At 39.5% G+C, this 23,304-nt stretch overlaps 1 protein-coding gene and 1 long non-coding RNA gene across 6 annotated transcripts in view; one reads left to right on the top strand and one right to left on the bottom strand.

Annotated features, from left to right (window-relative positions):
- Positions 1-5,289: 5,289 nt before the first annotated feature.
- SEC24A (SEC24 homolog A, COPII coat complex component) overlaps positions 5,290-23,304 on the bottom strand; it is a 40,299-nt gene continuing 22,284 nt past the window's right edge. For all 5 annotated transcript variants that reach the window (XM_061617137.1, XM_061617138.1, XM_061617141.1 and 2 more), the window contains exons 8-23: positions 22,908-23,034; positions 22,507-22,616; positions 20,054-20,166; positions 19,147-19,265; positions 14,701-14,756; positions 13,345-13,551; positions 13,029-13,149; positions 12,386-12,544; positions 10,818-10,991; positions 10,279-10,389; positions 9,761-9,936; positions 9,180-9,317; positions 7,443-7,547; positions 7,211-7,303; positions 6,002-6,105; positions 5,290-5,581 (exon numbers count right to left, since the gene is read on the bottom strand). In XM_061617137.1, coding sequence (XP_061473121.1) covers positions 5,467-5,581; positions 6,002-6,105; positions 7,211-7,303; positions 7,443-7,547; positions 9,180-9,317; positions 9,761-9,936; positions 10,279-10,389; positions 10,818-10,991; positions 12,386-12,544; positions 13,029-13,149; positions 13,345-13,551; positions 14,701-14,756; positions 19,147-19,265; positions 20,054-20,166; positions 22,507-22,616; positions 22,908-23,034 — 2,028 coding nt within the window. In that variant the 3' untranslated portion in view covers positions 5,290-5,466. The remainder of the gene's footprint in view (positions 5,582-6,001; positions 6,106-7,210; positions 7,304-7,442; positions 7,548-9,179; positions 9,318-9,760; positions 9,937-10,278; positions 10,390-10,817; positions 10,992-12,385; positions 12,545-13,028; positions 13,150-13,344; positions 13,552-14,700; positions 14,757-19,146; positions 19,266-20,053; positions 20,167-22,506; positions 22,617-22,907; positions 23,035-23,304) is intronic.
- LOC133380249 (uncharacterized) lies at positions 16,022-20,598 on the top strand. Its single transcript, XR_009761392.1, has 3 exons — positions 16,022-16,316; positions 17,491-17,567; positions 20,435-20,598. It is a non-coding gene; the product is annotated as an uncharacterized LOC133380249 (long non-coding RNA).

Genomic DNA, 23,304 nt, shown 5'->3' with positions numbered 1-23,304 from the left:
AGGGGCTCCTGGATGACACTGATTATCTTGATCCATTTCAATCCGGTTTTAGGCCCGGTTTTGGCACCGAAACAGCCTTGGTTGCCCTGTATGATGACCTTTGTCGGGAGAGGGACAGGGGGAGTGTGACTCTGTTGATTCTCCTTGATCTCTCAGCTGCTTTTGATACCATCGACCATGGTATCCTTCTGGGGAGACTCACGGAGTTGGGAGTCGGGGGTATTGCTTGGCAGTGGCTCCGCTCCTACTTGGTGGGTCGTCACCAGAAGGTAGTGCTTGGGGAACACTGCTCGACACCCTGGACTCTCCATTGTGGAGTCCCGCAGGGATCGGTACTGTCCCCCATGCTTTTTAACATCTACATGCAGCCGCTGGGTGCGGTCATCAGGAGTTTTGGGGTGCGTTGTCATCAGTATGCTGATGACACGCAACTCTATTTCTCCTTTTCATCCTCTTCAGGTGAGGCTGTTAACGTGCTAAACCGTTGCCTGACCGCGATAATGGACTGGATGGGGGCTAACAAACTGAAGCTCAATCCAGACAAGACCGAGACGCTGTTGGTGAGTGCCATCACTGCCCAGATGGAGGATGTTCATCCTGTTTTTGATGGGGTTACACTCCCCTTGAAGGAACAGGTTCGTAGCTTGGGAGTCCTTTTCGATCCTTCCTTGTCTCTCGAGGCCCAGGTGGCCTCGGTGGCACGGAACGCTTTTTACCATCTTCGACTGGTAGCCCAGCTACGTCCCTATCTGGACAGTGATGACCTCGCCTCAGTTGTTCACGCTCTGGTAACTTCTAGGTTGGACTACTGCAATGCACTCTACGTTGGGCTGCCCTTGAAGATAGTTCGGAAACTACAGCTAGTCCAGAATGCAGCGGCCAGACTACTGACGCGGACCAGAAGGTCCGCTTATATAACACCCGTTCTGGCCTGTCTGCACTGGCTTCCTATTTGTTTCCGGGCTAAATTCAAAGTGCTGGTTTTGACCTATAAAGCCCTACACGGCATGGGACCGCAATACCTGGTGGAACGCCTCTCCCAATACGAACCCACCCGTACACTGCGCTTGACATCTAAGGCCCTCCTCCGAGTGCCATCCCATCGAGAAGCTCGGAGGGTGGTGACCAGAACTAGGGCCTTCTTGGTGGTGGCCCCCAAATTGTGGAATAGTCTCCCCGATGAGGTACGCCTGGCGCCGACGCTGCTATCTTTTTGGCGCCAGGTGAAAACCTTTTTATACTCACAGGCATTTTAAAATGTATCTTAATAATTGTTTTTATCGTGTATTTTAAACAGTATCTTCTTATTGTTATATTTTGATGTTGCTTGGTTGTTGTTTGTTGTTTTGACTTTTGATTCTGTTATATTTACTGTATTTATATATTTTGCTTGTTTTATCTTTTATGTACACCGCCCAGAGAGCCTTTTTGGCTTAGGGCGGTATATAAATAAAATAAAATAAAATAAAAAAATAATAATTCAGTAAGTTCCTTCTACAGCTTCCCCCAAAGCACTGTGATTGGAAGTAAAAAGGCAAGTCTGGGTGGAATAATTCCCTAGTTGGAGGTCTGAGCTGTCCCATTACAAAGTTATACCCTCTCTAATTTTCCTTTTATGGAGGGCTTGGGAAGGCGGGGTGTTAACTTTTTAAAAAACATAATCGGACTGTCTGCATAATTCAAGTATCCAAGGTGGGTGCAAAGCTCCTGATTCACTTTGAGCTGCTCTGGGAAACCCCATTTTGCCTGCAACAAAACCTGAATCCTCCCAAAGCATCCCACTACAGTTCTGGATTTGGGTTTCATCAGAAGCAGATGCACATACCTATTATCTACCTCATAGGCCTTATGCTGAACCTTTGCACAGAATACATGAAGGTGCTTCTACTAAATACGCAACACTTAGCATGATGCCATGCTAGTCTTAAGCAGTTCTTGAAGCTTTTATTCCACAAATATATTTATATGATCATAATGGTTAGAATGAAGTAATGTCCATTCAGACATTCCTTACCTTACATGCTAATATAGTTTCTGTCATTGTGCTGTCCCCATTAGAGGATGGAAGTAGTGAGTGTGATTATTGAAAGTTATTTTGTATTTAATCCATAGGCAGTAAGTTGAGGCTCTCATTCTAGTTAGTTTGACATTTTAGTCAGTAAATTGGAATACGTTCATAGTGTGACTATAAATGTTTACTCATAAGTTAAATTTGCTGAATTCAATGTGCTTGCTCCAAAGTATGCATTTAAAAAGTGCAGTAGTAAAAGAATCAGCTATTATTAGAAAGCTTGCCTTGGGTAAAATGTGACAATATGCTTATCTCCAAATATGAACCCTACTTGCAGGACATAAAGTTGGCAAGAGACACCTCTGTCATTAGCCAGGGTAATATAACCAAGACTTTTTAATTCATTAAATAGCCAGATTCTCTTTGGCTTCCAACTTCTGTTTATAAAAATGATTGATGACGTTGTGTGAGCTCTTTCAATTAATTTTATTGAGTAGCCAAATCTGATAAATTAGCACAGCTAAAATAAGCATTTGCATGTGTTACAAATGACTTTATACAGGAATAAAACAGTGAAAATTACAAACTGTAAAAAGGGGAACAAGTAAAACCTTGCTTCTGATTTCAGAAGAGCATGGCTTACAATTTTGCACAGAAGAGCAATGTCGAGTTCAGAAAACAAGGATTAATATTACAGTATTTTACACTACTTTACAAAATCAAATTTACTATATAAGAATTTAATCTAACTGGTGAAGAGAAGCTTTATGTCACATTTGATGGTCCCTTAATATTCTGTATGATTATATATTCTGTTAAATTAACTTGGAATAAAAAGAAATCTCTTTATTGCAAAACAGTCAAAATAGACTCAAATGCAAATTATTAAATTACAGAAAACGCTAATTAAACTGGATGGTTCTGATGCTGACTGAATTTGACATGTCCATCAATCATACTGAATTATTGTTTAAAAATCTTAAACTATAAAAATAGAGAACATCTGTTGTAGACCGCCATGCTAAGATGGAAGCATCAGGACCACTCTTGCCTAGTTAAATTGTTTCAGATCTTAAAATAGACCATTGTAAGTAAAAGTATAGCACAAGTAGCTTTACAGGTCTGCCCTGCAATCACTATTATTAAAAAGGAGTACAAGTCAAAGCAAATGTAGTTTTGTCCGTCACAAAGAATAAAATTAGAAAAATCAGTATTGCAAAGAATATGAACATAGAAAAGCATTCTATCCAGACAGTATAATGTGCTCACCATTATTTTTTTTTTGGGGGGGAAAGAGGTGGTGGTTAGGGGTTTATTCTTGAAATAAGTTCCTCTGTCAGGTAGGCTAGCTTCTTCAAAGGCCCATTACAATGAAGTAAGCCACATCTACAACCCACATACACCCCCCTCCAAACTAAAGATTTCTATACACAGAATGCTGGACATGGTGCTGCATGTAAGGATCTCCCCACACAAGGAAAGCTATCACGTCTGGCAAACCAATCATCTGTTCAGCATATTATACATGCAGTACAAGGAACACATATCCAGCATGGGGTGCTGGGTGCATATTTTCACCATTCACAGTACCTGTGCCTGATCCAGAAGAATAATCTATGTACACAAGCCTGTTTCTATGTGTGGATTGCTCTTGGTTGACTGGTGTGATTGTGTACAATTTTGTTTAGATGAGTCAGAGTAAATGTGGTCAAAATATTAATATTCAAGATTTGATTTCCAATACTCAAGTGCACATTTAACTTTGATCATATGCTTCTAAAGTGTATTACCATTATTGATAACAAATTCCCAAATAATTAAATCGGGACTTAAAAAAGAATGACACAAGCAATAAGGGACTTCAGTTTTGCCGATTTCAACAGGTATTTTAATCCCTTTTTAAGAGAGAGATCTCCCCATCTTTAACATGAAATTAACAATTCTGTAAGCAACTTTTCATAGACCACTCTGACAGACTGAATAGATTTGCAGGCAACATTGTTAAAAATATGTAAGAGTTGGTAGTCCGATTCAAAATGCTGGTTTATAAACACCACAGTTCATTGGAGAACTTCAGTGGCTTTTTTGTGCATGTAATGCTTACTCATGCCTGTCACTGAGAACACTTCTGTTAATCACTTATAATTGAACAAAAGCAATGGTCTGAAAAATGGCTGCAAAGTAGGAAGAAGTGCAATGGAAAAATACTTCTGATCCACTTTTCTTTGGCAGGGGACGGGGGGAGAGAAAACAAATCCAGGACAGCTACAAGTTAAAGTTTCACCACTGAAAAAGGATATTAGTAATGCTGGTTGCTTGTGTGGTACTTTACATAGATATATCATAAAAATACTACTGCCATTTGTCATGATTTAATTCATAGTAATTTCCTGGGCATGAGTAAAACGAACATTTATTATACTATGCAGAACTTGGGATTCTTGCCTATTAAGCTGGATTTCTGAAAACCTTTCCCATTCAAGCCACAAAAATACTTCCCTGCATGTTTACACTTTTAAATGGCAACATTAGCACTAATATTAGGTACTCTTCTGGTTTTAGACAAGTTACTCAACACTGCTTTTAATGTGGTGATGATTAGTTTAGTGTCACCAGTAAGCACTCTTTTTAAAAATCTTAGCCAAATATAAAAATGCAACTTTAAATTTAATCAAATGCAATCCATACAAAGATCATGACTTTTGGTTGTACTGTCTGTTCTCCTGTTTACTTTCAATTAATGAATTAAGACTTTCACATATCCTAGGTTAGGATCCATGTTCACCATTTTTGCAGCTGATTCAGACCACTTGATTGTAATTCTCACTGGACATAGTGCAAGCACATTGTTCTTTCAGGAATACTGATGCCTCTTAAAGTTTTTTAAATGAATTATTTCGTATTCATTTTAAATTTAGTCATACCCCTTCAAGTTCATTTTGTCCCGCTCATCATAATCTATTTTAAAATGCACTGGAAACTAAGTTCATTAAGTAGTTTGTTCACTTAACAATGAATTGTTTCATTGCTCCTTTTAAATGTAATATTTTAAATTAGTGATATATATTGTATAAATCAAGACAAATAGTTTCCCTGCAACTCAGTCTTGGGAGGTTTGAAATATAGCAGCAAAACAAAGCAGAAAAAAATAAAGTTAGAAACATAGTATTTGAACAAAAAAAATAAAGTGTATAAAGGTTCATCTGTTCAATATTGCCTTTATCATGCCACAACTACTTACAGTGAAATGTTTTGCAGCAAATTAAAAAGGCATCCAACATGTTCAAATGAGTTTTAATTGTTTAAAGTACAGGATTCAGTGGTCCTTTACTTGCTTTGTTTTTGTTGTTGAAAATCACAGTGAGATTCACATCAACTGCATCAGGCCAAAACCTTTATAGGAGCATTACAAGCACAAGTGTTCTGTGCAGAGAAACGGTCCTTTAAAGAAGGGCTCATTTATTCACTTGCTGTTGAATATGCAAAAGAAACTCGTAGTATGATAATGCAGATTCTGTTCTGTCTTCTATCATGTTTTGTAGGAAACTTGGTTTCCATGGACTTTCATCCCTTCAAAATAAAAGCAAATAGAATTTTATGAGTGATAGAACTTTAACACATTATTCCTAAAACAATTCTGACACTGAAATGAAAGAACTTCTGGCTTCCATGTATACTACGAGACTAGCCATTTCAGGTAACTACTTCAGGATCTGATCATCCCTCCATTTGTACATCCCTTACCCTGCCCCCTTCCATATGCCCCCTAATATAACTGCTGCTACCCTTTTCATAGAATGTGCTCTCACTTACTCTGTCTCTACCAGAAGTAGGCAGGCAGAGAATGTTCCTGTTTGAGTAGGTCAAAATATAAAGTTTATAACTAAGCTGTTCACAGGGAGTCAGTTGCTACTTGTCCCAGGTGAGAAACAGGTTGCATGGCTACTAAATCTGTATGCGGACGTATTCCATGATAAAAAAGCTACTTACCTCAAAATATACAATATAGGAAAGAAGGGCCTTTGCTCCCTCAGCCAAGAGATAAAAGCAAGCACTCTAGAAGACTCAGCTGTGTCAAGTTCTGGAAGTTGTGCCTGTTAAAGAAAGAAAAGAGCCATTATGAATGATCATTAAAAATAAAATCTAAAAGAAATTATGTATTCAAGTTGACATTTGCCCACATGCATCTACAAAAACATATATATCCCCATATGGGGACAGGGAGGGGAGAAAACTGTTCCCACTGCATTTCTTCAACAACGCACTGCTGCTTAAGTAAATTTTAGAGGTGCAAAATGTCCTTAGAACTCTATCAGCCACCCCTGTCAATCAGCTATGATTAAAGAGCAGTACTTCGACTCTTCTCAGATTCAATCATCTGCATAAACTCTAAGCTAATTATTAGTGAACATGAACACCTAAACACTGAGACATCTAATGATGTTCACTTACACAATAGAAATTCATTTGTGCAACAGGATTTCCAGTTTCTTCCCCCTCCAGCACACCTCCAAAACCTGCTCTGGAGAGCCTCATAACTTTTCAGAGCAGGTTTTTGAGGTGGCCACGGGCTGCAAGAGACAGGAGGTGAAGAGAAGCTCCAGTACATAAGTGGACACCTGCCCATGCTACATTGGATCTCATCCCAAATAACTGGTGGCCTGCTTCAGGGGAGGGGAACTGAATCTCTCTTTCTGAAAGATGGGTGGGCCACCCACATGTCAATCACCTGATACCACTGTGACATCAGTCAACAACTTGAAAAGGACTCTGCTTTGAGTCCCTTTGCAAGCAGTTTCAATACATAGTGCTTGCAAATTGATTTCAAAGTGATGGCAGTCTCACATGCAACATCACTTATCACTTTAGGGTGGGACAAGTAAGCATGGCTTGGGGAAAATAGCCTTTCAGGCCAAATCAGGATCCCTACCATGCCTAATTAGGCCTGCAAGGTGGAGGTTCATTACCCATGGGCCTACTTCATGGAAAATCTGAGTATACAGTTTAATTCTTCTAAATATGGAGACATAATTTCTGACATTCATGAGGGATATCTTAAGACTAGAACAAGTAAAGTGAGCTGCCTTTAGGCCAATCCTAAGAAGCATTGTAGTTTGCACAGCTGATATTTTAACTGTAAAACCTTAAGTCTTCTGTGTAGTTCTAACGAACCACAGTTCTTCTGAATGATGTTCTTACCAAATTGTGTGGTATTGATGCATAGTGTGGAACTCCAAGGACATTGTTGATAAAGTTCTGCCCACAATTCTTTCCAACCCACAAAAACATGACCTGCAAAGTCAGACATGGATAATCAGATCACATAAACCTGTGCACTATACTAATCTCATCAATTTCTGGCAAGTGATAATTATGAATCTTCAAGGAGCATGCACCACAGTTTATGCCCAATATTGGTAAGGTAACTTACAGAGCCAGCATCCATAAGGTAAGCACCATCCCTGTTTAACTTCTCCGCAGACAATTGGAGAATAGGCGGTTGAGGTATTGTTCTATCATTGATGTTCAGGGCCCTCTAAAGAAATATGCATTATTAGCTTATAGGGATAACTTGCAGACACAGCAGCAGATAATGTACAATACACAAATGGGCTGGAGGCCACATCTTGATTAACAATAGGAACAGAGCCCTTTACTAAGTAAAAAAAAGCCACAATGTACCAATCCATATGTTCATAAGTACATGGAAATGCTCCTCCCTATCCTTTCTTTCAAAAAATAAATAAATGCATATTTTTCCTGGTTAAGATACCCAGAAAATTGTGGAGCATCAATTCTGAAGTATAGATTTTTCAAGAATTAGTTTGCATGTATTCTCAGGCACACACATTTACAAACTATTATATAAGACTCTTTTCCTTCTAACAGATGTTTGCAGTAGCTACCCCTCGTATAAAATATTCTTGCAATTGATGGGTTTCCTTTTGAAAAAAATATTTTTAGCTTAATATATCATGAAGCATTTTATAATGTTAAAATAATTTCCACAACACACATTTCCTGGTTAATAGCATTGTGCTATTAACAGGAGCTGTGTGTGATGATTCAAATCTGGCTCTATCCTATCTATTTAAAATGTTCTCTGTTGAATTTGAATATCTGTAATCTGTAAAATCTATTGCAGTTCTAGACCAATTCAATACTCAGTGTCTTAGTTTGCAGAACAAAAGCCGAACTATGGCTTGGCAAAACTGCATAAATGTGTAGGCTGCCAGAGAAGGGCACACAGTGGCTTTTTTCCTTCTTGGTTCTTTTTACTGCTGTGCCACATGGATTGAAGGTTTAGCTTAGCACAGATGTGGGAACCTTTGGCCCTCCAGATGTTGCTGAACTACAACTCCCATCAGCCTCAGCAAGCATGCCAATGGCCAGGGATGAAGGGAGTTGTAGTTCAGCAACATCTGGAGCTCAAAAGGTTCCCCACACCTAGCTTCATGTCATTCAAGCCAGGACTTATAGTTTAACTCTCTCCTCATTAACCACAAGTTACAGCCAAACACAAACCTCTTCTCTGTGAGCCCATACGTTTGCACAGTCCAGCTAAGCCATACTTTGGCTTATCATGTCATGTAAACCAGCTCAGTGTATGGGTCTCAACACAGAAACGAGATTCAGCGTAATTACACCTGCCTGACACCTGAAAACAATGAGTGAAGTTGTTTATAAAACTTAAGGTCTACATACATGACAGACACAACCAAATTTCGACAAGCCTTCACACATGGACCCTGAGGCTGGCAAAAAATGCCACCAGCATCTACATATATTTCCCAATGGCTGACATGTACAGAACGTCTACCTATCTTATGAGGCTGTGGTATGACAACAGGTGATCTTAAGTAAATCCCAGCAGAAATTCCAAACCAGGCTGGGTAGAGATAGAGAGGAGAAAATCTGCCTGGAGGTCAATAAATATTAAGACTGCCAATTAGTGTTGTAGGAGGCCTGCATTTGATGCTGCCCTAATAGGCACGAAAGACAGAGATTCACACTACCATTGACCAACCAACATGAAGGAAAGCTCCATCATGGCCCTTCATGATGATTAAGCTTTTTGGCAGGGCATAATAGCTTATGACATAAGGCCAAAGGGGAAGTGAGCACGCCCAATGTTTACAGGTAAAATTTAGGGGGGAAGGAATCATACCTCATCTGTGAGATTGTCAATTCTGTACAAATTGGGATGCATCATAAGCATGAGGTACACTAAAGGTTGGTTTTTCACTTGACACATGGTAAAGATGCGATCATCTGAACGTATGTTTGTCCCAGTTTGGAATGCTTTCTGTGAATAAAAGTAGCAGCATTAACACTGAACATTAGGAAATAAACAGAGGGAGATGAAAGGCTATCTGAGAGAGGGACGCATCAGGTGTTATGAGTTTTAGGCAAATATTTTATGCCCAGGTGTACAATAAGCATTAGTACAATAAAAGACTATACTCTGGTTTAGAGTCTGGGTGATATCCAACAAAGTTAGTGCAAGGTCTTCAAGCCTGCACAACAGAGCTTCTTCTCCCTTTATATTTGTCCCAGGACTTTTTTTTTCTGAGGATGAAACCAAAGAGATCTGGCCCAACTTTGTTTACTCTTATTAAATCTCTTCAGAGTAACAACTGATGAAGTTTTAACAGTATGAAACTGATCATCATCACCACCACCACAAAGTCTTGATAAAATCCATCTGTTCTAGCCTTATGCTCAGGAAAATTTCACTTTTGTTCTCACCTGTTTTAAGAGAGCCAGTACATATAGTGGGAAGAGACGTAACGAAATGGGAGCCATGAGACCAGGCTGTTGAATGGTTAGGACGGAGGACCGGTATGCAGACAGGGAATCTACTATAGCATTCACCAGTGCATCTCGAGCATCACTCAGACTGGCAGAAACTGACCGGTCAACAGCTGAAAAGAAACAGTACATATTGAATATGACTACTGAGGCAGGTGTTCTTGATAACATATGGTTCTACTGTTGCTTAAGACTGATACACAAAGAACTATAAGCTAGGAATAAAAGAATGCAACCCAGAAGTGGCAGAATGCCAGCACTTCACACAATGGTTTGTAATTTTAGCCAGTTGAATGCACTCTTCCACAGCAGAAAGTTATGCATTCTACGTCAATCTAAACCAAAAACATTCATCACCACCTTCAATATCTCAAGAATAATGTGGTAATAAAGTATCAACTGTTCAGATAATATTCTTTAAAACTATGCATTCATAAAACAGTTAAAGCACTTACCCATATTGGCTAAAAGCCCAGTAATTGCTTGCACATCAGCTCCCAGATAAACATCACTCAGTTGGCTAACAACCGGTAAACACAGCGTGTGAACACGAATCCGCCTTTCACCTGCACAGAGAAATCCATAAATTCTGAGGAGCATTTAACTAGTGTATCCAGGTAATGCTTCAGAAACAATCATGGATGTAACACAACAGCACAATTGGTTTTTTCTTGAAAGCAGTTATTCACATAAGTCAAATACAGCTTGCTGTTTTCCAACCAAACTTCTGTCAAAGGCACTTTAGAAGCAAATTCAAATACTGTTTAATTGTCCAATGCAAGCAATAGTTCTATTTAACAGAGTGAATAGTGGGAGTTCCTGAATGTAGTAATTAATCTACTGTCAACAAACTAGTGCATGCTAATTAGTCAAAAATTGTGGATCTGTTCAGACTCAAGACCAACTTATTTTTATTACCAGAAAACATGGCTCAACAAGCATGGTATCTTGGAACACGTATCACCAGTGGCATTGGATGCCATGACATCCTTACCTTTACTAGACGTATATAGGAGAGCTGACTGGAAACAGACAACCTGCATGTCAGTAAGACTCTCCTCCACTGACATTTGTACAGCATATCCTGCATCAGGGTTTACATTTGGTAGAGACAACAGATCTGTTGACCGCACAAAGAAATTGCCATGGAAGGTATGAATCGAAAGGCCTATAAGGAGGAGAAAAGCTATTTTAGAAATACTATTTTAACCCAAATGATTGTATACTTGTATCCTCTTTTCAAGTGTATTCAAATCTTAATTCTGATTAATAAATAATACAACAATGTTCATAGATGCCTATGCTAATGTTACTTTAACTTTTAGCAAAGAAAACTGTAATAAAAGTTTGAAAGCTGCTGGTGTTTATTCATTTATCCAGATCTCAGCATCAGATGTGTTTTAGGCACTGCCACTAAATGCTTATTTACTGGGTGTCCTATTCAGAGAAACCATATAATGTAATAACTGATATACACAGGGCCACATATGATATCCCATGAACATACTGGGACTTTTCTAGCACCCATTTTCTCTACAAACCCTTGCATTGTTGAAAAGCTTTTGGAAGTAGCATTCAGTGTAGTGCAAGGGGCAACAATACTTCTGCGCACATATGGAACCTATTTTGGTACACTGGTTCTTTCGATCAAGCCAATGTCTCAAAGTGTCTCAACAGATGGGAAGCACAAATCATAGGGAAAAATTACACAAACATGCTACCACAAGCATTATCATTGGGAGTCAATAAGTCCTGAACGGCAACCATTGCGCTGGACTAATATAAATAAAAGACAGAGAAGCAACTCCATTACTATTACATCTGACAGCAATTTAAAGATTTAAGACTATGGGGAAGATCTCATTAAAGAGTATGCCACATACTAAGTTTCTCCATTGGAACAATTCTCTGAAGTTTATTTTTATCAAGCCTTGACAATCCATGTAAGAAAATCCAGGGCACATTTTACATAGGATTCTTTACCCTCACAAAGGCTAATTAGTGCCAGATTATTCTTTCTTCAGTTCCTTAAAAAGAGTGATCTTCTCTGCAACCATGACAGATGTAAAGATCTCTATCCATTAACTGAGGAGGCAGAAGCCTGGCTCTAGGAAACAAGTGGGAACTGCCTCCTGCCTCTCAATTCAACCTGCATCCAAATATTTTCTTTTAGGAAAGAGCCCACCTCCCAATAGATAAGAGAGAAAAGCACCAAGAAGGGAGAATATTCTAATATATTCAGAGATGCATATTCACATAATTGCAGCAATGTCAAGTAGTGGCTTGCACATGTGAAAGAGCAACTACATATGATACAAAACAGGCAAACTTATATAACATCCTGCATCACCTTACAAGAGGTAGTGCTTGCCCAGTGAAACATTTCACACATTCAGCTGCATGTCAAAGTGACAAGTCATCAAATGATGGAACATCAGCCATCAGTATTCTAAATTCATTATACTAGCTTTTAAATATTTGCACATACATTTTGCCAATTACTCATTTAAGCACTTACTGAAGCAGTGCTTCGCTTAACATTGGCAAATTAAATTGTCTGACCTTTTGTACACCTTATTCGCATGACAGCCTCAAAACCAATCTTTCTAGTCAAGTATCGTTTAAGTTCTTTCTGTAATTTCTCCACCAGAAGAGGATTGTGTTGCTGATGGTAAGATTGGTAGTAATAGACACTACCAGCTGAATACCTTGATATACAACCTAAAAATAAAAATCCAAGAATAAATTGAGGTAAAGACTACAGGGAACAAAATAAATAGCATCTAATATCGATGGCATCAAAAGATCCACTGGCAGCATTGGCAGGAAGTATGTGCTAGGATATTCAAGTGCTTAGAAAAATTCTTCAGGTGTTTGGGTTGTATCCACTTACGCAACAGAACTCCCCTCCCTCTCCTTCCCTACCCCCTAAATCTGTCCTAGGGGTTCTCCCAACCCTCCAGAACAGATTGGGAAGGGTTCCACTGCGGAAGTGGAAATCCTTGCACTGATGGGACGTGTTACTTGAATACCGCTTTAAAAAAAAATTGGCAGTATTACTCAAATTTAGCTTCCTGTAGCCTAGAAGCAAACTGTTAAGATTTAGTTTTTCTATTTAAAACTTATTGTGAAAGCAACCACACTGATTTCTTCTCCCTTTCCAACGAGACATTAGAAAACAAAAATGTGAGAATGCCTAACTTACCTAATGAAGCCAAGTCAGAGTACTGCCCACTAAGAAGGAACAAGTCAACTGCAACCTGCTGTCCTGAGCAATCCAAGGCCAACTTCTTATAGAAGTCAGTAGATGGTGTAAGATGTATATCCTGGTAAGAAAGTCAACATAAGGAACTCCAAAACACACACACCGAAAGCTGCCATTTCTGGTCACAATAAACTCATGGACTGAAGGACTGGGTATGGGATCAAATTAGTTTTTAGAAGAAAACTATTGCAACCAATAAGGCAAGTTAATTTAAGGGTTACTTAAGGGATACATGGAGAGCAGCTTTTTTGCTAACCTTTGCAGATGCTTTTTGGTTAGGCTCTTCACGAGATTTGAGTGCACCCACTCCTAGAGTAGGAAGTTGTGTCTGGAAGACAGAAATCCGACCACCAGTGGGGGACATCAATTTAAAGGCAGCCTGTAGCGCAGGTCCCAGAGCACTCTGAGTTTCCAGGGAGTTAGTAAACATCTGAGGCAAAGTTCTCAGTAAATCTTGAATTAGCTAAAGGAAAATAAAAGGTGTTTTTTGTTAAAAGAATTCAAATATTCAAAGGACATGACTTCCATGTTGAATTAGGAGAATTCAAAGTTCCATCTGTGTCACTAGGTACTAGGTACATTAGAAATGTGCATAAAAGTTCATCTTTTATTAGTAAACCCGTGCCATTTTATAGCATTTGGTCTCTGAAGATTCCCTACTCCCCCTTCCAAGGTAAGAATTCCTTCAAAATCAAATACAGTCCCTCAAACTCTCATTACTGCCCTTTCTACTTTTCCCCCACCTTTTCAAAATGTGGCTCCAAGTTCCAGCCCTTTACTGTCTTCTCCTTTCCTTTACTTCTTGAATATAATTTCAAAACAGACTGAAACAACCAGGGTTTGGGGTTCCGTGTTTATTTTTTTAAAGTATTTTGTCTACACCATGTACACCAAGGGTACCAGCTTAAAAATAATGCTAAGTTTCCCAAGTGGAACCCCATGTAGAAACATCTTGATTTGGATTTAAAGTCCTTTTGATTCAGTATTGAAATATCTGTGCTTTAAAGCAGTCTTGCAACTTCAATACAATACATGTTTACCTGGAAATAAATCCTTCTAATTGTTAAGCAAGCACACTCAGAATTACTGTGTGTATCAGACTATAGGGCAGTATAATCTAATAAAACTGAATAAAGACTTTAACAATTTGGAAATACTAATAGCATATGATATGATAATTTAGGAAATGCCTGATTACACAAAGTGTGGTTTCCCCTAGAAAGAGAGAATCTGCTCCAAACACAAATTAAGTATAAAGGAAATATTTCAGGAAATGTTACTCTGAAGGTAAAGGTTGGTCATCACCAATTTAAAACGATTTCAAATTGAAACTGTTCTACTAAAAGATTTAAAGTTTCAGAAGTTAGCTTCCAGCCCCAGTCTCAATTTCAGGTTAGTGGTTTTATGATTTACTTCTTTCTTAGAAGAGCTGTCACCGAGTAGTCGGTTGCAGAACTTCACACTGTACATATTTGCACAAGCCAAATGGAAGGGAGGGGGAAATTTAAGATTCTGGCCTTGCAACGGTAGGCAAAATGATAAAAATGACTGAGCTGAATATCATCTATTTAAAATATATTCTTGCATAATGACTGCATAATATCACTCTTACCTCTTTGCTTTCGTTTAAGTTTACTAGTAGGTTTTCTGGCATCGGTATAAACACATCTGCAATAAAAACAAAAATGCCATGAAAGCTATCTGAATCGGTTTGACTATTATGGAAGCATACTATTAAATGTATTAAGCACTTGCACAGCATTCTCTCCAAAGAAGTGCAGGTGGACGGGAAGCAGATATACTCTTTTACAGTAGCAGACACCGGGCTGAATACAATCAAGTATATGGTATGCAACTGGATATCTTCAGATTGTCCATTAAGGAACACATACTAGAAAAACTGGTTGGTTTAGCAGCTTTAGCGATTTTCCGACCTACACACACAAAAATGGTATCTGTGCAGGAAAATGAAAAATTGGAATTACTGTGAAGTTCCATCCTTGTACGTCAGCAAGAAATTGTTAACCCAGCCTCCAGCCAACAACCTTGATATCCCTTCTGGAGGGATGACTCTTACATATTCAGGACATTAATTCAACCATAGGGAAAAAAATTAACTGAACAAGTCCCATAAACCTAGAGTATAACATTCAATACTCAAGCCATTGCCTAATGAGGGCTAATGAATAGCTGCGAGAAGAGGAAACATGGACAGAGGGATTCCTAAGGAGTCCCTGTGATGTTTTAATACGCATATATGATATTTACAGTAGAGTTTAGTATTAGGTTTTATCTGGTATGTGTTAGTAAAGGCAGAGTGAGTGAGTAAGATGGAATGTTGGTTAATGCTATGTGTGATTGGCTGAGAGAATGGGGGACCGTTGGTTTATATTTGAGAAAATGACAGTTTTGTTAGATAGGGTACAGTCGTGAGAGGGATAAGTTTGGTGGTTAGTAGTAGTAGGTAGTGAGGCAGGGTTGTACTTACAATAGTTAAGGAACTTAGTGAGTGTACCATATGAACTGAAGAACAATCTAACCGCACACTTGGGAAACAGAGTTAAAAGTATTCTTGTTTTATTAATATCTTCTGTTAAATAAATCTGTTGTTTTAAAAGACATGCCTGGTTCTTGGCCAGCTACCACAAAGAATACAAGGGTTGGCAAAACATAAACATAAGGTGGAAACAGTATCGAATGATGGCTGTGGAGTTTACCCTAGCCTAGATAGTAACTGTAACAGGTTATAGGGGATAAACCCAGGGCTGTGACACAACAGAGACATGCAGGGGGGTTGAGGTTTGACTGTATACCTGGATGTTTGTTAGCAAACGCTGGGGGGGAGGGGAATAAGGCAAAGTCCCTAATAGCAGCGTTGTTATGGAGTGTTCAACTGATAAAACGCACCTCTCTCTGCTAAAGGCAGAGTGATAGCAGGTGGGAGTGCGACAGTCCCCAACTACCAATGGGATCATGTAACTTTTTGCCCCAACCAGTCTTCCATCATCCGAACAATGGGTGGGCTTTCTTGCTTACATATCAGAATGAAGCTTCACAGCAAGTTCAACTTTCCATTCTCAGTCACAGGGCAGGAGAGTACACAGGAAAGGAATGTCCAAAAATAGTATTCACATTCTAGGGATGGTGGCACAGAAGCAACAGAAAGGAATTGCATATTTAAATGACCTGCTGAAGGACTGTGATGTTCCTGCTTATAGTGTAAATATGGTAAGTGCTGTTTATATAGAAGACATATGGTAAGTGGAGTGAAAGAGGAGGGGGGAGTACATGAGCAGTAGAATGCTGGATGATTGGCTGAGCGTTTGAATGGCTGGGAGTATAAATGGAAGAAGGACAGTTGAATCTGGGTGGATGTTAGTAGAGTGGAGAAGAAGGTGTTTGGTGGTGGATGTTGGGAGTGTGAAGAAAGAGGTGTTTGAGGGGGGAGGTCAGGAGTGTAGAGAAAGAGGGAGTTGGAGTTCTGATTAATAATAAGTCAAGTACAAAACAGGAATAGATGAAACCATACGCTTGTGAAACATTCTAAAACTAATCTTGTTATTTCTGATATTTAATAAATACTTATTTGGTTTACCAAAGGCCTGATCCTTGGCTGGGGGATATACATACCAGAAGGGAGGGCAAGGTAATTACCAAGGCTGAACAGAAACAGTATCTAATGGTGGCAGCGGTGAAGGGAGGAATAATAACAATTCAAGTATCCAGAGCAACCCAGAGTTGTATGCATTATCTATAAAGATACAAGGGGGTTGGGAACAGCATAAGCACGCAGTCACAAAAGTAACCAGCTAGAGAGAGACTCAGGCAAAGTCTCTGGGAGTATTGGTTATAGGACGTGACTGGTGGTGCTGCCTAGCAGGGGGATCTAGTGAGATCTGTGCTAGAGCGGAGTGAGAAACCATATAAAGGACGGTCCGGACTGGTGGTATCCCTGGTGGTGCCTAGTGAAAGGCAGTAGCCATAAGCAGGTGGGAACCTGACAGGGAGAACCAGGGAAGGACATCACAAGGACCTCCTGACTAAGGAGGTGCTGCCAAGCAAATGGCGCTACAGTGTCCAACAAAAAGGCAGAGGTAGTGGACCACGTATACACCCTGTGTGACTCCTAGTGAAATATTAGTGCTTAAAAAGGCGTGGAAAAGCAGCTCCCTGGACTAAGTGGGTCCAGGGGAAAGAGAATGACCTACAGGCAAGAAAAACACACTTGTCTACCAACAGTCATGCAAGGCCTTAGAAACGTAGCTTGAAGACATAATATTTTACACACACACACCAATTCATAGTTCAAAGTAGTATAAATACAAAGAAATTCAAGTCTAGCTTCTACTAAATGGATTGGCGCACAACACAATCCTTGTACAGCACTGTTGTTCTTTTCTAGATGATGGGGCCCCTATATCCCTCAGCTTCTTTGTGGAAATAAGAATGACCAAGCACACAATCAGCACAATTTTCCAGGTAAGCTCTTAAGGAGAGGAGGTCTTCAGAGGTTCAAGAAGAGAACCCATGAGAGTTTTCAAGGCTAAAGACAGATAAAGGATATACTCCTATTGTAGTGTCTGATGCAAGGGTGAGGTGACTGGACAAGAATGATTTGATGTGTCTACCGAAACTGTTATAGGTGTTAATAACTTGTGTCTTAAGTGTATTGGGTGCCAAGCCCTTGGCCAGACTATCTTGGGGAAATGTTAAAGATGTTTGAAACAGAAGCATAAATGCATCACATAAATAAGCATCACTTCAAATCTTGAAAGTAGAGATCTGCAGAACCCCAGAATGGTACTACTTTTACCATAATCTCATGAGTCTCACAGTTGCTGCCATTCAGTTTCCATGCATAAAAGCAGGAACAAGCTAGACCAGGTAGCAAATGAAGTCTTAAGAGGTGAAATAATGGAGAGAGATAAAAACACTGAAAGTAAAAAGTAACCATGGTGGCTTCACTACTAAGCAAGGTTTGAGAGCAGCAGAGGCTCTTCTCTGCTCAAAACCAGGTCTGCTGGTCTAGAAGGAGGCCACCACTGTGATTTCCACCTGGAGGGTCTGTGTCTTTTGTAGGACTCTCACTAGAAGGGAGGGAAGTGGAAAGGAATATAGGGTATCTGGTAGCCATCACACTAGAATTTAATCTATCACTTTGGCTCCCTTTTCCTGGAATATGGAATTTTTTGACCTTCCCCTTGGTCACTAAATGACAACTGAGAAGACAATTGAGACAATTAATGAACGCAGAGAGATTAAAAGAGGCGAGAGTCTTAACAGTGGCTAATGAAGTGCTCCGTTACCTTCCTGTCAAAAAGGTGACTTGACCCATCTAAAAATAAAGGGGGCAGGTTCATCTGAGGTGGAAAAGGTGCCAGGATTTCCTTTGTGTTGACTTGGGAAGCCTTTTCAAGAAGCAGCAAAGCCTCAATGTCCTTCCTCTCCTGGGCCAGACAGGTGTGGGGAGAGAAGCAATTAAATGGCAGAAGCTTTGAGAGCAATGTGTGAAGTGCGCTCTTTCCTGCCTTTTCTTTTGAAAGGGAAAGGAGTTGTAATGTCTGAGGGCCAACTGAATGAGAGACCTCCCTGAATGTCTGCAGCAAGAAGACTATTTATATCTAGATCCCAGCCAAAAAAAATCTCACTTTCCCAGCTAGCTAGGGGTGTAGGGAAATGGAGAGAGAAAAAAACCCTGCAGGGAAAAAGGAACCATGGTGGCTTCACTACTGAGCAAGGTTTGAGAGCAGCAGAGGCTCTTAAAGGCAGTACCAGAAAAATTGTGTGCGCGCGCGAGTGGAGTCCCCTCAGAAGGGACACCAAATCTGCTAGTCCTGCCTTCAAACACAGAATAGGTTAACCCTTTCATGCCTGCTCTCCAGCCCTGTGACTGAATCATGCTGTGCAGCACAGCTCTTTAACACTACATTTAATAAGTTTCCCTCCCTTTGAAGCAGTGGAATTTGGTCACTGATGGATTAATGTTTCAATCAGAGACCGTGTGCTAGGAATTATAAAGCATACTTCATAAATCTAATGTTACATTATTTCTACTTACCTTCAATATCTGAAACTATTAGCATCTGTGGCTGAGAGAGACCTTCCTGAAGGCTATAGAAATGGATTGTGCTGTCAAATGTTATAAAGCCTATTTTTGTCCTAGTGTTTCCTGGAACTCTGAAAATTAAACATGGAAACTTAGCATCATGTTTAATAAGGCCCAAAGTGCATATTCATGTCAAATAGATATATTTTCTAGGGGATAAACCATTTGTAATGCATTACCCTCTGGAAAAAGATTTGATCTTTCTGCACACAGCTATCAAAATGACATTCAGATTGACAGTCTTCAAAGCAATAATTAAAAACTTATGCTGATATTATGGCAACAAAAACAGATCATGCAATGTTCCATGCTAAGAAAACATAATCTGACAAGGAGAAAAACAATCTGGAATGGGTTGGATCTAGGTTAGGATCATCCCAAGCATATATGGAATGCAATCTAGGTTATGTAAGTATTTCATTTGTTTAACAATACATTTACATTTGTTTCTTGCACAAATACAAAAGCACAATGTTCCCTCATCAGATTGTCTTGCCAAAGTACTTGCACTTGTTCTTTGCATTACATTAATACACTTCCTGATTTTATACTTTTGAAATCCAGTACAAGAAGCCAAAGTTCTTTTCATGAAAAGAAATACTGTGGAGGAAATTGATGTTTTCAGTACACAGAACTCGAGACTATCCATTGTTTCAGTGATTAATACAGATTTGTTACCTGCAGTTCTCACACTAAATGTGTAGGATGCATATTACAAGAAAGTCAGCATGAAATTACAATAATTGAAATTGTGTAAATTCAGCACATGAAAAGATTGGCAATAAATTGCCTGGACCTAATCTAACAATGACATGAACATTTAAAATAAGGACAGATTGAAAAGATGCACAGGACTTACAAATCTAGATTGTCCAACACAGTCTTGCATACAGTGTTCAAATATCCTGTTTCTATTGCATTATGAGACACATCAAACACAAAGAGGTATACAGGAGGCTGAGGTGGACGTAGCTAAAAAAGAAACAGTTACCTTAGTTTAAGTTTCTCAACCTTGTCACAACAATGCTCTAAGTTGATTTTCAGTTAAAATTGCCAACACAAATTGAAAACGTAAATTTTTGCTGGGAAAGGCAGGGGTAAAGAGAAACTAAATAAGAATGGCCAGGCATTGGGCGTTCCCATCCATCCAAGAAGAAATAATCTGTTTTTAGAATTCTGTGAATCATCTTTCCCTTGAAAGGTACCATATACATGGCTTTTCTTTCTGTTTCATCACCAGATGAAGTTTGTTGTGTGACAATGAGGAACAGAGCCTTCCTTGTGGTAACACCCCCGCTCTAGAATGCTGTCCCTGTAGGGATGTGACTGGCATCAACATTACAATCATTTCAGAGTTGAGTCGAAACTAATTTACCCAGGCATTTTAAAGCTTTAAAGCTGGTATCCAACCTGTTCTACTTGCTTTTTGTCTATCGTTATGAAAATTATGTTTAATCCTTCATTGCATTATACCAACTTTATTTGTCTTTATCTTTGTATGGCACCTTGGTATCTCTGTGAGGGTGATCTAGAAGCATTTCAAAATGCAGTATGCTCGGGTGTCTTTGGAACTCTCTCTCCTTAAAATGAATAGCTTTATGTGAAATGGATTTCACTCTTTTTTCTCTGGTATCATATTAATAGAGAGAGGTTATAAAATCTGTGCCTGATACACTTCTAAGATAGAATCATGATCCACAAATGTAACTGAGTGAACACAACCTATAGCTAATATTTTATAAGGTTGCAATACAGCACTGCATTTAATGGGCAGCATCCAGGGCTGCATATCCACCAGTGTTTATATGTGCTCCCTCCCACACACACAAGAGTGGGGAAGCTGATCTTGATGAGGACACCTCCAGAGAGATGACTCCAACATGGTGTGAATGCTGCAGTCAGAGAAAAATTGGTTGAGCCTCCTTACTGAAACAGAAGCATTCTCACTTGGCACTAAGTGGATCACAACAATTTACAAGAAATTAATATAATGCAAGATGATCAAAGTTATACTAATATCAGCAACTTTATCCTAAAGCAGCACAAATACATTGATTTAGGTTTTATCCTTTTACATGTTTCTCAAGATTTACAAACATATCCTAAAACAGCTTAAAAGAGTTTTAAAAACAGTACACAAAAGCCAAGATAGGTGTTCCTTTTGTATTGTTTTTAAACACATGGCAGAGGCCTACTCCTCCAGATTGAAAAGCTTGTTGAAATAAAAATGTCTTAACTGTTTCCTGAAAGTACAGATAGTGGGCGGTGTTGTATCTCAACAGGGATGCTGTTCCACAGAACAGGGGCAGTGACACGGAAAGCCCTGATTCAAGTTACTATGGAGCAGGGTTTTGATATTTTGGGACTAAGGAGAAACTCTCCTGCACAACACAGTAACCCTGTGTGTATGAGGGACAAGAGGATCATACATACACACACAAAAGCATGATGACTCAACTCCTGAAATGGGAGCCACAGTGCAAGATTTCTTCTACGCGTAAAGCTGACTCATTCACTTTTTGTAATTCTTACAGTAAATCTTCATGCCACTCAATAATCTGTTTTTGAAATTTGGAAAACTTCAAAGACTATTTTCAGTACAGCACAGGCAGCTGCACTTAAAAGAAATTAGAAGTTCCAACCAACTATGTGCAAGCCCTTCCATTCAACAAACAGGGTTCTCTGAATTGTGGCCCAGAATTATACCCACCAATTTTTCTGGTCTCAAATGAATTACTATTATTGTATTTATTGGGTTGGATACATAGTTAAGACTTAATGAATCTGGCAGAAGCTGACCTCACTGTCGCCATCCTCCCTCCCGCATGTGGCGCCTGTATGGAGTGGGTGGTGGTGCAGGGGGAAAGAGGAATCCCCCCAAACAGAAGCATCTTCCATGAACAGGGCTCCAAATAGACGAAACTCTCCCAAGCAGAACTGCCACTTAAAGTTGCCTCTGCCCAATTATCAGAGATCCTCCCCACTTCCTGCACCACAATCCACCCATCCAGCAGGATCCTCCTGACTCTAAGCGAAACATTTTAGGGGGCTTGGGGAAGTACCATGGGAAAGAGTAGCCGGGGAAGTCTTCTGTGAGCCCCATTACACATACCTAACTGTGGATCCAACCCATTATTCCTAGAGCACCGATACAAACTAGGCATTTTACATAAGAGAATGACAAATCATAAGCCAGAGACCAGTGCCAAATACAGGGAAGGAAAGGGGAGTAACTGAATATGGTCTTCATTCTACTGAATGCTTTTTTATTGGGATATCAGAGCAACAGACATCTTGGGGAGTGAACCTCACCATATATTCAGAAGGAGCCATAAACTCAATTGTGGCATTTTGAACTTCAGGTCTTTTATGAGGTTCTCCATAAACTCTTGTCACAGGATTGTACATAAATTCTTCAGGAACTGCAAGAGGGGACAAAATTTTTGTACTTTACTGGATGGTACAAGCATTCTAGGGATTACATACCGTAGATATAACCATTCTAAGAGTAGCATTCTCAAAGGTTGTTCACATAAAATTTATCCTCATAACTTGTCATATTTGTAAGCTCTAGAACCTTGAAACAGCTGGAAATTGCTATCACAATTATGCCCCAACGGAATCAACTAGCTTATTAATCTATAGCAGGTCTCTGATATCAGTTCAGGTGATATTTTTAGTGGATTTATGCTCATCGTACAAATAAAACTCACCATCATTCACTCTGTAACATAAGTTGCATTTCCATCTCCTTTGGTCAAGAAAGCTGACAAAAGGATTGATATACGTCCTACAGCTACGACATCTCACAATTGTACTGGAGGTTACCACAGGCAATTGCTGGAAAAGAGGAATGCCTTTATAAGTCATATGATGAGAATGCATTACCCATCTTGGATAATTTGGCTCAGATATGGACAGATATGGCATGATGATCTAAACACTAGCATGTGCAGTACTTGAAGGTTGGCTTCCACATATGTGTTAACAACTACTCTAACTTCAGCCCAGTGTTTTTGTTTGACACTGGGACATGCTTGAAAATAAACTATAACCTGGGAGATGGAATAGCTTTGCAAGCCTGGGCACCACCATATTACTACGTTGAAT

Source organism: Rhineura floridana, chromosome 3, assembly GCF_030035675.1.
Source record: "Rhineura floridana isolate rRhiFlo1 chromosome 3, rRhiFlo1.hap2, whole genome shotgun sequence".
Taxonomy (NCBI): Eukaryota; Metazoa; Chordata; class Lepidosauria; order Squamata; family Rhineuridae; genus Rhineura; species Rhineura floridana.
The sequence above is the reverse complement of the archived record's forward strand: the minus strand, read 5'-3'. Positions and strand labels throughout refer to the sequence as shown.